Source organism: Vidua macroura, chromosome 1 (genome assembly GCF_024509145.1).
Source record: "Vidua macroura isolate BioBank_ID:100142 chromosome 1, ASM2450914v1, whole genome shotgun sequence".
Lineage (NCBI taxonomy): Eukaryota > Metazoa > Chordata > Aves > Passeriformes > Viduidae > Vidua > Vidua macroura.
Window position 1 is genome coordinate 35,073,201 of NC_071571.1, and position 16,997 is coordinate 35,090,197.

General features: G+C 40.6%; 1 protein-coding gene across 1 annotated transcript in view; it reads right to left on the bottom strand.

The window, feature by feature from the left end:
• COLQ (collagen like tail subunit of asymmetric acetylcholinesterase) overlaps positions 1-16,997 on the bottom strand; it is a 38,666-nt gene that overhangs the window by 9,816 nt on the left and 11,853 nt on the right. The window contains exons 2-11 of the mRNA XM_053983311.1: positions 15,848-15,957; positions 13,851-13,946; positions 11,047-11,091; positions 10,250-10,276; positions 8,785-8,856; positions 6,347-6,409; positions 5,417-5,443; positions 4,746-4,790; positions 4,008-4,043; positions 3,060-3,140 (exon numbers count right to left, since the gene is read on the bottom strand). Coding sequence (XP_053839286.1) covers positions 3,060-3,140; positions 4,008-4,043; positions 4,746-4,790; positions 5,417-5,443; positions 6,347-6,409; positions 8,785-8,856; positions 10,250-10,276; positions 11,047-11,091; positions 13,851-13,946; positions 15,848-15,957 — 602 coding nt within the window. The remainder of the gene's footprint in view (positions 1-3,059; positions 3,141-4,007; positions 4,044-4,745; positions 4,791-5,416; positions 5,444-6,346; positions 6,410-8,784; positions 8,857-10,249; positions 10,277-11,046; positions 11,092-13,850; positions 13,947-15,847; positions 15,958-16,997) is intronic.

Below are 16,997 nucleotides of genomic sequence, written 5' to 3' on the forward strand. Positions count from 1 at the left end.
CAATCTCTTCCAGCCAGCACTGGCTTCCCATTTAAGAAAGCCAGGACATTTGCCAGAAGAAACATGAGCTTCATGGACACCACCCCAGGGAACAGGGGCTCTCCTCTCCTCTCTGTGGAGACAGAAAGGTGTGCCCAGGCAGGACTTCTGCTCCCAAATGGGAATAGTCATAGGGATCTGCCCTGTGAGGAGACAGGAATTACCCTGCTCTGACTTCAATCATTTGATAGCCTTTCTTTAAGGATGCCTTGTTAACCCCTGTAACTCTCTAGAAGTGAGTGCCACTGAGAAAGAAAGGGGAAAATCACTGAGGAGTTGTCAAGGGCTTCCACAGTGACATTTCCCAGTCTTAGGGTGCAGCCTTTCAGAAGCTCACTAATGACATTGACACTCACACTATTTTCAGAAAGTTTGAGGTGCCTGGATTCCTGTATCTCCTTGACTTTCACCATGGGTATAGCTATGATAACAAATCATCACAAGCCAAGCAAGGGCTTGGCCTTACAAGTGCAGCTTAATATTTAGCAACACCATGCTGAGAAATGGTGTCCCTCTGGCAGCAGTAATAAATGCTGCAAAATTACCTGTGGGAGAGGGGCTTACACATAGTTAACATACAATAGCTAATATTCTCTAAAATCAGTCCTAATTTGCCTCATGGGAGCTTGTTTGTGCAGCCATACCCTAAGGCATTTGGAAGTTTCAACCTAGAACTGTTGGCACCTTCTCATTTTTTGCTCCTGATTTAATACAGTGACACTTATTAAAAATAACTATATTTACCTTCCTGCTCATATACTCTCCAAGGCTTGGATTTCTCAGTTTTATATTTCAGAAGTGCATTACGTAGCTTAAAGTTTAAATATCTGACTTGATTTTTATGTAACAGCAATCATTATTTAGGATAATAAAAATGATGTTTGCTATGTAAGCTTTCTTTTAATGAAAAAGGAGATTATTTCCTTGAAGATGGTGTAATTCCAGGTTAATGTGCATTCAGAATCATACAATGAATGGTTGCATGTCTAATTTAAGAGTAGCAAAGCATATATATTAATATATGCTGAAACAATTGTTGTTATATAATATGTTGCATTCCATGGATATGTTTGAATCTCACTTGCACCATTTCAGCAGAGGAAGGCTGATTTTGCCATGGTCTATAAAGAACTAATTGAATATTTGCTTTATTTAATCCTATTAGGTAAGCTCTGAGCCATAAAAATATTTCAGGATTTATGTGAATGTCAGTGATGCTGATCTCTAATTACTTCTTACATTATGCAACACAGAACTAGCAGACCAGGATTTTGTAGCCCCAAAGAAGACTGTGGGAAATCTCCTTCCTCCACACAACAGCAATTTAACAGAGGCAAGGCGGTGCCAGTCAGATGTGTACTGACTGAAAACAAGCTGTTTTCTGTGTCCCTTGCTTGGAGGGATGATTGCTTAATGCCCTCCCTTTCACATGTGTCCATGGCGCTAGGAGAAGCTTTTCCCACTGGTAATATTTGTGTTCATGCCCTTTCTTCCAAACTAGCATTACCTAAAGCCCTAAGTCATTCCTCCTTCTCAGGACTGAAACCCTAAACTGGGGTTTGCTTGGGATGAGTTCCCAAGTTATAAAGCTTTGGGTGCTCTATCTCAGTCAGCTGTGTAAGGCTCTGACTTGTGACTCCCAGCTCCTGGCCACGTTTCAGGAAGAGCCTGTCCCAGAGGCAGGGAGACTTGAAGAAGTCAGTGAGCTAATCAAGACATATCTCGAAATGGAAATGGAAGTGACACCTGCTTAATTTAGCTGCTTTTATCTAGGCATGTCAGCTGGATCAAGAGACAGGAAATGGCCCCATGCTGGTGGAAACTATCCTCTCAGCTGAACAAACAGCCAGACAACTACAGCACTTAAAGGTAGCACTCAGACCCACAGAACTTCAAAATGCTACTCCCCAGCTTTTTCAAAGGATTAGAAAAGAAGAAAGAGCAGGTTCACCAGTTACAGAAAAAGCCTTTTTCATGCTGAATCAATGCTAAGATTGCTTTCAGAGCATCAGAAAGGGGTTTGTGTACTGAGCCTTGGGACTGGAAACACCAATCTAGAGGCAGACTATAGGTCTTTTAGTCGCATTGATTGTTGTCTTAAATTACGACATGCTTATGTCACCACTTGTTTATTAAGCCACCATGTAAGGTGACAAAATGTCTAAGGTTAAATAAGGAGTACATGGTGTTCAAGTTGATCTGCAGGCACTGCATCTTCTCTTATGCTGTGGAAAGATATTCCACAGCACATAGGCAGGACAGATGAACAGGGTTTAAAAAAAAAAAAAAAAAAAAAAAAAAGAGCACACACCAGCTTTTAAAACCTGACAAATCTAGGACAAAAAAATATTTCTTATGGGTCATCTAGGAGACTTACATTGCTCATATCTCCCTTACATGGGAATCTATTACTTCCTCTCTAACACCCAACTTTTCTCTTTTCCCACATTGGCTACTTTATCACTTCAGATATTACCTGTTCTCATCAGAGCAACAATGAAGCAGGGATGTGCCTCTCCTTGCCATGCTGGGCATAACAAGACTGTAAATAAACTACTTCCAGCTAAGCCCCTACCACTGAAATGCTGTATTGGTGGTGTCAATATCAAATTTACACACAATTCCACGTCTTTACAATTCACCTGAAACTCTGAAAACATAGCTCTGCTAGCATAATTTTGAGCTCTCCAGCTGTCAGGTGGGGCTGGGACCATAACTCTGTGTTGCTTAGAGTTCAAAGGAAGCCTTCAAGATCTGCTCAAATTGTATTAAATGAGTTCATTACCAATCCAGGATAAAAACAACTTTTCCCATGCTGCCTGGGCAGGGAGCTGAATGCTGCAGACAAGACTCCAGCCCTAAAGCTGAGACTTTAACTCCTGTGTAGCCTGTACATGCCTGTGAGGTGTTCTAGAGCTTCTCTCCACTCCCTATGCAACACAGTGCATGGTACAAGAGCTTAGACCACACAATCACACAGATGCCATGAGTCACAGGAAGAGGAAACACCGTGGTCCTACTTGTTTGCCTCGTTTTCCAGGTCTTCCTATAGGTCCTCTGTGTCCTGGTACTCCAGACTGTCCCTTGGGGCCCATCTCTCCCTTGGTGGGTGCAGAGGGAAGGAAGAAGGAATTGAGTACATGGTTTTACCTGCCTCGAGCAAGACAGCAGATGCACATGGTTTTCATTCACATGATTCCTCTAGATAATGCTGGCACCATTTCATTCTTAGAAATCCAAAATTATAATAAAATAGTTTAAAACAAACGTAAAGTAAAAAGAAGCTCATACAATTTACCCACATACCCCTGAAAAATCCTTTCCTAAGGAAGAGGCCACATGAGATCAGAAACACACTTAGAGACTTGGAGAGGTCAAGGCTGGTAAACTCTCTGACCCCTTTGCAATATCTTGCTTTGCTGTTAAGATGTTCCTTAGGGAAAGGAAGGTGAATTCACTCATATTCTAATCTCTCTAGAAGCAACTATTAATTCCTTTTCTAATTTCAGAGGCATGGTTTGATTATGTAATGAAATTATCCACCTTTAGGTTTTCTATAAGCCAGCACCTGAATTTACATTGTTTTTCAAGTACAGAATAAAGATGACTTTAAAAATGGTCAGGGTTATCACTGCTATATGCAGTAGTGCCATTTTGTTTCAGAGTATCAAGAAGGAAATATTTATTAGTTTCAAGTGAATAAAACCTTAGCAATTAGGGCAGTTAAACAGGAGGAAGCTTATGACTAAAGAAACAATCTGGGGAAAAAACAGAAACAACACCAAAGAGCTTAATCTGAGTTTTCTCTTAAGCTAAAAAGCCTAAAGAATTTGATCAAGTCAGGCAATGCTGGTCACTGAGCCAAGGAAGACCTTCAATGTCTTACACCAACTCAGAAATCCCTGAATCCACTCATTGACTCTGTCTCAGCATTTAACACAGCTCCCCAACATATCATGCCCACTTACTTTTTGTCCCAGCATTCCAGGAAAGCCTATTTCTCCCTACAAAGTCAAACGAGAAAAATAATCATACAATGTGTAGTGATCTTGACAAAGCAGCACCTTCCTTGGAAGGAAAAAAATGCCATGTGTGGCTATCAGTTAAAAACCCCTGCACCGACTCAGGTAATGCAGTAGGTGGAGATTTATAAGCGAAACTTTAAAGCTCCTTCTATGGTGCCATTACTCCTCTGTCTGATCCTCTGCTGCCAGTTTCTGCTTCTCTGGCAAAATCATCCTGATTGTTCTCTTGTCTACAGGCAGCTCTGCTACCTGGACAACTCCCAAAGCCTCTGGGAATGGCATTTCTCCATTTGCACCAAAAGCAGTTTACTGTTCCTTTCTTAATCGAAAGAACTCCCAAGGCACAAATCTCTCTTACCCTCTTCCCCTCCCGGTATTATCATATTACCAGCTGAAAGCATTTTGGGAAGCTGCCGTCGTTCTGGGCTGCACAGGCCAGGAGGGGCTGGGGCGACCTCCAGGGAAATCCTCCTGTGCCTCACCAACCCCCTGCACACCGGGCTGGGGGCACAGGGACATGGAGCTGCCCACTGCCCTCCCAGCAGATGGGACCACTGCTTTCCCTCACCACTCCTGCCCTCCCTGGAAGATGCCTTCAGGCTCCTTTCCTCCATGCCCCTCCTGTTTTTCCCTGTCAGATCCTCAGATGCACATTCACAGCCATCTGAAAAAGAAAATTACCGGGTCTCCTTTGACTCCTTTGTCACCTCTGTCACCTCTGGATCCCTGAAGAGAGATAACAGTAGAACAACAACCTAATTACTACCATTTCATGAAGAAGCAAAAAATATTTCTCCTATACAATCCATTATTGAAGTCAACAGAATACAGTGATATCTTCAGAGTGAGGGATATGCTTCATTACTGATATCATAACAGAATTGATGCTAAGGACTGTAGGAAAAGGGACTCATTCTCCCCAGATAATTACTTTAAATATATGCTTTCCTGGACATAATACTTTCAAATTTGATTTATTTTTTTCCCCAGTTGGCTTCTTTCCCCAGTTCAGGTCCCACTGTAAGATCCTAGAGTACAAAGTGTCTCAGTACCAAAGCGTGTGGCACCTAACTAAACCAGATCAACAATTAAGGATTATTTTACCCATGCTGCGGATGGGGAACCTGTAGTGAGTTTCACTGTAGCAACTTGTTCACGAGGATATAGGGTGTAAAACTCACTTCTTCAGCACCCCAGCCCAAGCCACAAGATTGTGCTCCTTCTCAATATGTGTTTTCATTTCTCAGTGGGACTTTTAGACTTCATCAAAATTCAACCTCATTTCTACAGCTGCATTTTTAAAAATGTGTTTCCAAATGTTAAATTATACATTATTCTGTTGTCACACTGACCTTTTCTCCTCTAGTTCCAGGAAAACCCTAAAGGGAATGATAGATATTTTAATGCTTCTCGCTTTCAAGATCACCCAAGAAGCCGGACTTTCAAACTTTGAAGTGAAGAAAAAGAATGAAGCACAAATAATTAATTGCATCAACACATAAAGGCAAATGAATATTTACAGCTCCTAAAATTGCACTGAAACAGATCTGTGAAATATGAATTAAAGGCGAGACAGCTCAGCCCAAAAGCCATTATGAAAAAGCCAGTTAAAGCCAGCAGCTTTGATTGTGCTTTGAAATTGAAACAAATGAAATAAATTGAAACTGAGAGTAAATAAAGCATTAGAAGACACAAGAATCAAAAATAATTTTAACAATAATCTTCCTCTTCTGTTTTGTTTGTTGTTTTTTCCCCCCGGAACATACTTAAATTATACTTAAGAAATCTAGTGTGATCATTAACATAAAACTGAGTTTCTCTTGAAGAAACATAGAATAAACAAAGGTGTTCAGTTCTTCTTTTCCAATTCTTTATTTGAATAAACTAATTGCATAATTTATTTCAAATGTCAGTACATATGCCTAGTTCTAGTAGGGGACCAAAATGATTTCCACAGTCTTAGGAGGCAGGTGGAAAGCACTGCAGACATGATTTAATGCTGCAGATATGCTTAAGAACTCCATTTTTCTAGTGGGATACAATTATATCTGAGCTTGCTTTTAAAATAAATTACAAAAATTTATACCAAAGCATTTTTGTGAAAAGCCAAAAACACAGCCAAGCCCAAACGGACAACATAACCTTGCTTGATGTAGAACATATTTTTTATCTGTATTAGAAACATATATCTTGATAAATGCTTTCCAGAAAATTCATGAGGGAAGCAGCAGTCAGCAGAGCATTAGAAACCAATGTCTGAAAATGCAGTTTGGTTAACAAACCTTGGAGCCCATTGGTCCTCTTGTACCTGGCAATCCCATCACACCCAACTCTCCCTTTTCACCCTAAAGAGTTCAATAAAGAGAGTTATTGAATGCAGCTCTCCCATGAGGTCATATTTGAATGTCTGACAGTTCAGTGGTTCAGGTTTTATGTCAAATAGTTAAGCCTGACCTTGGGGTAGCGTTGTGGACAGGGGTTTATATTGCAATTGTATTCTGCCTGAGTCCTCACATGATATCTTACTCTTCTATTTGCATTTTCTTGTGTGGGTAACTTTTGTTTCAGTTTTCCCAGATGTTATTAAAGGACATGCAAGCAAACCACCATCATCATGCACCTTTTCTGCAGGAAGGTGTATTGTCTCTACCCAGCATCACCTCCACTGAGCTGCAGAAGAGAAAGGCATTTTGGTGCTGCTTCACAGCTTGTGGGGGCATAGCGGCTGCTTTTATTGTAGTTCTGAAGCATCATGTGCTGAACAGTCATTTGGAGCCAGTAAATAATGAAAAAGTTTTACAACCACTTCTCTGGCTGCCATCAACTAATTATATCTAGCATGAAATAGAGAGTAGACCCCCAGACATGCAGCAGTGCTACCAGCAGAATACATTTGGCTCTTACTCTCCTTTGGCTTTCACTGTCCCAGAAATGGAGATGATTTTCTCGTTGGCTGCTGCCCCTGCAGAAGTTCAGACAAGACTTGAAGGAATGAAGCAGGAAAAATAGGGACTGAAGTAAGGCTGTGTCAACGTAAGAGAAGACAGGAAGACCCAGCTGAAGAAATGGCAAATATCCACAGAGGTGGATATGAGTTTAAAAAAACGGAAACAGATTTACAGCAAGATGGGGATGCAGCAAATATCTATGGTGAAGAAGGATATTGTAAGTTGGTGAAGATCAGAGATGGGGAGAGAGACACAACCAACTGAAATTACCACAGAGATCAGAGCACTGTATTCAAATGGAGCCTTCACTGACAGGCAGGAAAATGAAATTTATAAAGACCTGAAGAAATGAAACTGTGAACCTACCTAAAGAACAGAGGAAACCAGTATCAGAAGAGACAATAAAAGCAGAAGAATCATCATCAAACAGCAAGAAGGACTTGTAGTTAAAGTGCAGGAAAAAATATTACTTCTGAATATGAGGGATGTTTCTAGGAGTGTGATGAAAAAGCATAGTAATAGACTAATCTAGACTAATGAGACAAAGGAGATCAATCAAAATTAGGAAGACTACATAAATAAAACTAATGCCTATACAAGAAGAAGACTGAGTGTATGAGTTTTCTGTTTGTTTTCCTCTCTTCCTTCACTAAGACTATGAAGGAAGGAGTTGATTGAACCTTTCCTGTACCCTCTCTGCTCCTGCTGTGGGAAATCATAGCAGACAATGTGTTTGTGGGAGGAACCATTTCCCATCTCACAATTCAAAGTGAACATTGATTTCTTTTAAGTACATACTCTCTTGCTGCTTGCCTACATTCCACATACTATAATATGATGTTCTTCATCTAACATGGCTGGAAAGATCTTGGAAGTTTGCTTCCCAGATGTGGCTTAAATTCACAAGTCATCTCCTACTATTCTTTCAGTATCAAGAGCTAATGCATACATCCTCTGAGGTGGAGGCATCAACCTTCATAGAGCAAATGAAGAGTCAAAGGTTTTCTGGAAAAAGCAGTTTTGAACTAGGCATTGTGTGCAGTCCTTTAGCTTAATGCATCCTGGATTGAAGAAAAGCAAGTTGTCTCAAAAGTCCCAGTAGAAGCTCCATAAACCACAGCTCCTATGAAGAGCTGTTATACCTTTTGCATAAGCCAGTGCTTACTAAAGGACTATCCTGAAGTGTTTTTTATAACAAATGCAGGTGAAGCAGCCATTTTGCACTAGCAAAGCGCATCCTGTCATTTCTTCTGCAGTTGGTTAATAAAAATAACAGGAATTAATGTTTCTTTGTATGGGAATGAACTTCAAAGATGTGATCAGCCATTCTCATGGTTTGTCATCTCTTTCCCTTGATATCAGCCTAGTATTTTCCCTCCAATCACATGAGCTCATAGTACATGAGCTTCTGGCAAAGGGATCCTCATAAAGAATAGTCATAATGATGGTAATCAGTTTAGAAACACTGATTCGTGTGATTGTGAGACACCAGTGAGAGATCAGTGAATCTTCATTGTAATGATTTTCAATTTCCCTTTGACATGTTTAATCCACATAAGAAGTGCTACAGGGTCTGGACTGAAGGTGGAGTAACCTAACCCTAGACTCTGCAGAGCAGTGTAAGAAAGGGGACAAGCATGGAGTGTCCTTGCACTGCTACAGCTTCCCAGCCTCCTGCAAGTAGCTGTTTAGAGATTTCCCAAGACAACTCTTCTGTTCAGATCGTGATGTTGAACATGTGTTTGTTTGTTCCATGTGGATTTTAGTCTTACCTTCGGTCCCACAGGTCCAGGCCATCCTACAGGTCCTGGCATCCCAGGGACACCCGGGGGACCTGGTCTCCCCTTGAAGGGAAAACATTGATTACAATGATTCATAAAAACACCATTCCTACACAGGTCACTACTGCAGACAGGGGATAAAAACACCTCTGTGTGTGCTTTTATCCATACAAATCAAATTTATGTTGAGAGCAGAACCAAATCTTTAACTAACTATTCCTGTTACTATGGTCCTTATTCTGAACATTCCTACATTGCTAGCTATAATTGCTCTTTATTAACTACTATATGACTACAAATAGCTACATATGTGCATACAGCTATTTATCTGTTTTAATTGCAGCTTGTAAATCACTATTTGAACATCTCCTAAAATGCTGCAGATTAGTGCTCTTCCACTGCATTACACTGCTTGACAATATGATCTCAGAAATGTCATCATGACGTTCAGAGCCAAGAGTGAACTCTCGTGGGCCAGACAGCTTTTAACAAGAGTTGTACAGTTTTATTTCCAACCTTAATGACTTCTCTTTCAGAAACTACTTGTATTTGTCAGAAGAGTAAGTGTTGATGTACTGTGTTTAAAGTTAAGCACTTTTTTGTACGTTGGTGTATTACTCTCTTGAAGACATTGCTGTTTTGAATCCTTGAATTTATATTAATAATATTTTTGTTTACTGTAGGACATTTGAAAATAGATTAAAGAAAATTACCCCTTCTGTTTATGTGTTTTATATTTATTTGAATTACTGATTGGTAGCTGGTGTTAAAATCCTTGGTATATTATTAGAAAGGTGTCAAAATCCTTGGTATATTATTAGAAGGGTACTTCTTTTCCTAGTTAGTGACCACCCCTTGCATATCTCTGATTTCATCCTGCATTTCTGTCTTCTTTAAAGTTAATTACATTAAATGGATGTACTTAGTGACTGAGATAACATATTCTGTTTCATCACATGGAGGGGCACATATTTTTGACAATATATCACAGCTCATATGTCACCAAGCATAGGATTGTAGTCAGCATAATGTATTGGTGCCAGAGCTCTGGAAGGGTAATCATTAATGGCTGTTCCTCCTTCAGGGGTATCTGACTGAGCCTTGTTTAGACTTTGGAGGAGTAAAAAGTTTGATTTTGCTTTGGGTTTTTTTGATACATCTTTTATAATAACTCCCATAATCTGCTTCCCATTGTCCACACAATACTTCGGGTAATGTCCCACTCTTTGGCTTCTCTCCGAGCATTTACTCAGAGAATTTGTCAAATTCAAACCAGCTGGGGCAGCTCTCAAGCCCTGCAGCCAGAGATCCCTACCATCCACCCTGGGTACCAGTGAAAGAAGCACTATCAGTCTAAACTTCAACATTAGCTAAATTTTATGGAACTGTTGTCTGCACCCCTCTCAGGCAGCTGCTATTAAATATTGGGTTTCTGAGACAGCACCTTTATTCATACCTTTCTTCCAGGCCTGCCAATCTCCCCCTGTCAGAGGAAGGAATATGTCAGTCTTGCAGTCACCACATGAAGCACAGTGGCTCTCAAGTCAATGCATCAATGCATTTCTATTAAAAAACAAACAAACATGCAAACCCACAACCTGCTCCCCCCAAAAAAAACCCAAATTCCACTAAACAAAACACTGTGAATATCTTCATGCTCAAAACTGTGCTTACAGAGCTAAAATGAGAAGAATTATTGTATCAGAGCTCCTTGGTCTTTCCTGCGTTCCCAGCCCTAAATCTACAGTCAACTCCTTGTATAACAAATCACACAATTAGCTGCTCATCTTCAGCTGTAAGGCTCTTTAGGCACCATAATGGAACAAAATCTTTGCACATCTGAAAACATAACTTAACGTGTAGGCCAGCTTTAATACCTGAGCTGTCCCATACAATTCACACTGCATGGGAGAGCTCTGCTCCTCATGTTCTCCAGGAGGGACTGGGAGCTCAAAGGCCTTTGAGTCAGTAAGATTGCTGAGTTTTGCACCTGAGATGTTTTCTCAAAGCATACCCTAAACATAGGTCACAAAAGAAGACATAAAATATACTCCAAGAATGAAAATTAACACAGAAAGATTAAGCTTTAAATTATGGCTTCAAGCCAATTCATAGCTTTACATTCAAATTAAATCGAAACCTTCCATTCATAAGGCCCACCATTCACTAAACAGACAAAGAAAAAAATTAACACCCTCTCCTGCTTCTTTGCTCCTCAAAACCACATCAAACCCCATAACAACAGACACTTACTTTCTCCCCTTTTGGTCCCATTATACCAGGAATTCCTTGTGGGCCCTAGGGAGGAACATAAACTCTATTATTAAATTGCATTAGTGAGGTGCTGGTGTTCCATCAGCCCTAGACCCTGTATGTGTCTCCTGGGGCCTGAGGTGTTGTGTGTTGTGTTTGAATGTGGCCTCCAAACACCAGGTCTGTGCCACTGCTGAACAGCAGGATGGAGAGTTGGACTGACATGGGAAGGGCAGGGGAATCTCATAAATGAGGAGAACCTGCAAGAAAAACAAGCCTGGGGCAAATGAAAGATGAGAAGTTATCAGAGTCCTGAAGAATTAGCAACCAGGACATGAAGACACCACATCAGCTGGCAAAACAGGTCAGCCCAAGGGGTGGTAAGGGAAGTAGCATAAAACATGTGGGATGGGCTCTGCAGGATGAGATGGACATGGAAGATTGCCACTATTTCTGAATTCTGAAAATATTTCTCTCTGTCAAACAAGGCTGATTCTCCTTTCAGGAGACTTCTTAATCCAGGGAGATCTTGAACATCTTTCTCAGAAAAAAAAAAAAGCCAGAAAACAGATTTGTTTCTAGAAGGCTTTGGTTCACAGATCACCTTTTACTTTTAAATGACTAAGGAAAATAATCCCATGTGTGTGCATCAGAGAAGCATTAGATTCACTGTAAAAATCCCTTACACCATGTTTGGATCCTGCTTGTCTTATGCTGTTCAAAATGTGGTCAAATTGTACAGGAATAGGAGCAAAATGTAGCCTCAGACACAAATTATTCCAACTATTTTAGTCAGTAGAGTTATTTTAGATTTTCAGTAGTGAAAATCAATGCACCCTATTAGAGTCAGAACCAAATTTTATCTTATTTATTTCTTTTTACCTTAGGATACACATGGGAGGAATTACACTCAAAGTTATACCATTACAAATCTAATTCTCCTTCTTATGAAAATTTATTAAAATTCAGCTATGAGTCAACAGTATGAGTCTGAAAGCCATGCAAGTTACAGAAGAATTCAGAAGTAATTACTAGATGTCTTTGTAATGGTAGTATTTCTTTGCAGGTGGCCATTGTCACAAAAGTATTTCCCAAAAGACTGCTGGTTCTAACACTGTCCCTGTACAAGGCACAGTCCTGTAATTTGTAATTAAAAATTCCAAAGCCATGTTATACTCATCCTACTGTCTGCTGTTATGATAAAACCTGCCAGCCTGCTCTATTTAAAAATGTTCTTGGAGGCATCATAGGTCATTTGGTAGCAAGATTAATATTATTTATAGCAATGGACTTTGTAGAACAATAGAATTAAAATTACTTTCTTGCGATTTAAGTCAGAGATACTATCAAGAGGATTTTTTTTAAAGACAGTCTAGCACAGACTGAAATAACAAGTGTTTTTTCATATGAACAGCAATTCTGGATCATGGCCAATCACACTGCAAGGCTGTTTCATACTGCAGAGAAGACTTTCCTCAAGACAGAACTAGGCAAACACTAGGCATCACTTCTGACCACACTTTCCCAGTCTCATGAACTAAATCAGTCTTCCTCACCCTGCATCTCAGCAAAGATAAAATGGCAAAAAAATAAAGACAAAGTTCATTGGGAGTTGGAACTAGATGGTCTCTTCCAACCCAAACCATTCTATGATTTTATAAAAAGACTTTGTGGCTTTCACCTTGAAACTTCTAGACTGTCCAATTATCTTCTGAAGTACTGACTTATAAATAATTAAAGCTAAGCTTTTTGCCACATAACCGACCCTTTACTTTGATGTGTTGTCCATACTTTGTAAATAGTGTTTGGGTGCTGCCAAAGCCTCAGTCACAGCTTTGCTGAGCACAGGCCCTGAGCTGTGTCTTCGTTGTATGGCAATAAACTGGCACCCGGGGGCTTGAGGAAGATCATTGTCCCAACGTACCAGGCACAGCACATAGATTGGGACTGCCTGTGCCCCAGCAGGAACTGAATGTGCCTCTCCATGAAAACTCTCAATTTTCTTTGGAGGGAACTGGAATGGAAAGGCAAATGGATGATCCTCTCAAAAATACAGAAGAAGAAGGTCAGGTTGGATGGGGCTCTGAGCAACCTGGTATAGTTGTATTGTCTCTGTTCATTGTAGGGAGGTTGTACTTGTTGACCTTTAAAGGTCCCTTCCAACTCAAACTATTACATGACTCTAAGATTTCTGACCTTCCTCTGAAGATTTCTGAAAGAATAAATTGTAGAAAATGAGGTGTGAGGTCAAAAAGAGTGGTCTGAGGTTATTCAGCAAGTCAGAGGCAGAAATGTTGCAGATCAAGCTAGGAGACCCTGCACCTCCTGAATCCCACCCCACTGCCCTGCTAAGCCCCTCCTTGTCCCTGATTTTACTGTAGATGTTTGCTTTCTCAGGGATGTACTCTGCTAACATCCCAGTCCATTTTATGCCTTGTGCATCCACTTTACAGGCTCTTGTCCTCACAAAAAAAAGAGAACAGAGTCTAAAGCAAAGAAAAAACTGACAAGAAGCATCTGAAGGAAGTGATGACACATCTGTGATTTTTGATGGGTGCTACCCACTGTAAAACTCCACAAAAATGAAGGGTGAACTTGAAACAGAATGAAGTGTGTAAGACAGGGATGAGAACATAGGGTAAAAAGCCTACATGATTTATGCAAAGTCATATCAAAATGAAATTTAGCCAGAGCTTGGCATGCTTATTGGGTGGTAAAAAGCGTTTTCATGTGTTTCACAGCCTTGTAAGGACTTTGGCACAAGTGAGAGAATGATGTGATTCCGTCACACATGCATCACTCACCTGGGGGCCAGGAGGCCCTGCAGAACAGTGCAATTCAGGCAGAGAGGAAGCCTGTATTATCTGGAGCTCATGACACAACTCTTCCATATCCAGCTTCTATGAAACATCAAACATATGAGTGAACATGCAGCCACATGTAGCCTGTTGGAGAAATGCATAAAATTCCAGCCACCATACAGTACAGCCTCAAAAGAATTTATTTGCTCCCTTTGGGAGAAGTCTGGGGCTTGTCACAAGGTTATCTTCATGGATGCTTGAACATTAGCACTTCAGTATGGCCTCCTGCCCCATGCTTCCTTCCCCTCCTCCTCTTCCTCCTCCTCCTCCTCTCACAGAGGCACATTGCAGCCAGGCTGCCTCTCTGAGCCGGCGTGGGACCCTGGCCTATTCTTAGACCTGACCCTGCCCTCTCTGTCCCACTTTGCCAGCAGCAGCTCCTCTCCAGGAATAGCATCTTTACTCTAAAAATAGAGACTTCATCCAGGGAGGGCACAGGCAGCGTGAACTTCGCTCCAGAAGATACTAACCCAGAGGCATTTGTTCACTGCAGGTCAGAGCCAGTACCTTAAATGATCAATGAACGTCTCATCTTTTGACTTCAATATTAAGCTTTCATGAGTGAAATGCCTTATTTGTGTCCTGTGACAAAAGTGATCTCCCCTGGAAACACTGAGCCAGAAACACTGGAGCAAAACAACAGATCTTCAGCTTCCAAGAGAAAGGCCGCTTTCCAGTAAAGCTCTAATTACAGGCTCCAAAGAACAAACTGCTCATGGTTTAGTTCACATGGCTCCCACCCTGCTTGTAATTGCTTATTTTCATACCATGTTGTTATGGGGAGATGGTGTGAAGGGTGATTTTAGGCTCAGATTACTCTCTAAGCTGCTTGAAGGAATCTCAGGGACCCTGGTTCTAGTCTCACTCTTACGGAAGGAGTACACAGCATTCCTAAAGAGATCTTGTCTTTGGATCTCCTTTCTGTGGAAATCAAGGCACTGGCAGGGGAGGTGACGTGGAAGGCGAAGGCAAGTATATTTTGGAGACAACAGCACCCTGAGTTCAATCCTGATCAATCAAAAGGCAATGGAGGATTTTTCACTTTTTCTTGGGTTACTTCTTGCCTGACATCTTACTAATCATTATTTACTATTTATATTATTTACATTATTATTTATTAACATTATTATTTACATTTTTATTACATTATTATTTACATTATTGATATTATTTATATTATTTACTATTTAATCATCATTTATTTAGAACACTAGCAATAATTGTAATGTCTGTATATAGTCAATGAATATTAAAATTAAGGAATAGGAATTACTGAGAAGGTAGAAAAATTCTTTATGCTGGGATGAAGAATATGTTGTAGTTAGCAGAACCTGCAGTAAGAGTACTTGAGTAAATTGTTATATCATATTCCCATTGTATCCTGCACATGCTTATGTCAGCATATGTGTATGGATCTGTATCACACATGGCAGGTTTGAGCATAGGTGGGTGAGTGAAAACTGCATACCAGCATCTCAAACACATATGTGTTTCTGCAAAATGAAATGGTGGGGTATAGATTCAACAGGAGGACTTCAGGACCTTCATTTCACCTATTAGATAAGGAAAACGTGATGCAGAACAGGACATATACATATACCCAGAAACCATTGTGCAGGATGGAAAATTGCCTTTCTGTCCTTACTGGTTTACTGCATTGCCATTTCCTGTGGCTCAGGATTGCCTCACTCTAAGAAGGTTTTAATATAGCATAAGGAAAATATTTTAAGTTAATTGAGTTTACTGCAGGAACAAATCCAGCCTCATTTCATTCCTTGATCCATTTGATATTTACTTCAAGCCCCAGTCTGGGATGCTGTGTGATTGTCCTCACAGAGCCATAGCAGCACAGCCAGGCAGGTTTGCTGAAGCAGTGCTTGAGAGGATGCTTCATTCTTTGTCTTTAAAACTCATGTAAAAGAAGTAAAAGCCACACTTACAGTGCTCCAGCTGTGCCTGAAGTACGGTGGTGGGAACAGGGGTGGTGGAGGAGGGCCAAGGAGGCAGGATGCTCTGCAGTGCTGCTTCTTCTGTTCCAAACAAGGGAGATCTGTTCAATACAAACACTCATCTGTGGTCTTGAACAGCACAATCATTTCTTACAGAATAAGAGAAGTTGCCATTTCACAGTATTGTCCTACACCCTATATGCATTGATTACAATGCTGTAATCCAAGCAGGGATTTAAGAAATCTGGTGGACCCCTAAGTCTCTAAGTTCCTTTTTGTGCCAAAGGCTATGCAGAGTTCTAAGCTCTAAATGTGGCTCTGACAAAGGCAGAAACTCAAAAATTCCAGATTGTTGACACTGGAAAATGAATCAAGCATTTATTGTTTTCTCTACCCTCTGTTCCAAAAGTCTGCTACAAATAGCATCTTCTGGTCCCTGTTACAGCCCATTTGCCACCAGGGAAGCACTCAGTGCTGTTGGCCACCACCTTCCCTGTGAACTGAATCACTTTAGGCACTTCTGTGCTAAGTGGGAAGTGTGAAGCTGTTCCACAACACATTTACTTGCATTTCCTCTGGAACTGCAACCAGGTTGCTGTATTTCTGAATTGTGCATCATCCCTAAGAATAAACACCCCACAACCCAAACTTAGTTGATAGCTTTGTCACCGACTGACTGGTAAGACAGAACCTCAGCTGTGTTTGGCAGTGTATTTAAGGTTTTCTGAGAGGTAAACTTCCATCAAAATATAAGGAGCTGTGACCAAAATTCACAGAAGAAGATATTAAGATGGTGCATTTATACACTGCATTTTTTCCCCTGAATCTTATTTACTTCTTGGGAAATACATCTCTGATCAGAGTGAAAGCCTTCTTCAAAGGTTTTTCCAAGGAGAGCAAATATTTATTTATGCCTGTAGGTTTCTTCCTCTGGCTAGTGGCAGCTGGAATGGGTGTCTGTGAATTGAAGGGTGGCAGGGAGCCAAGAAGAAAAGCCTATGGTGAAGTATCTGGTATTAATAGAAAATCTCTAAATTAAGTTTCTGGGAAGACAAACCTGATGAAATTGCTAGATTTGTGTGCAAATCAATTGCAGGCTGAATATTAGTCACATTTCAAGGTAAGGGAAGAATAGAGTTAC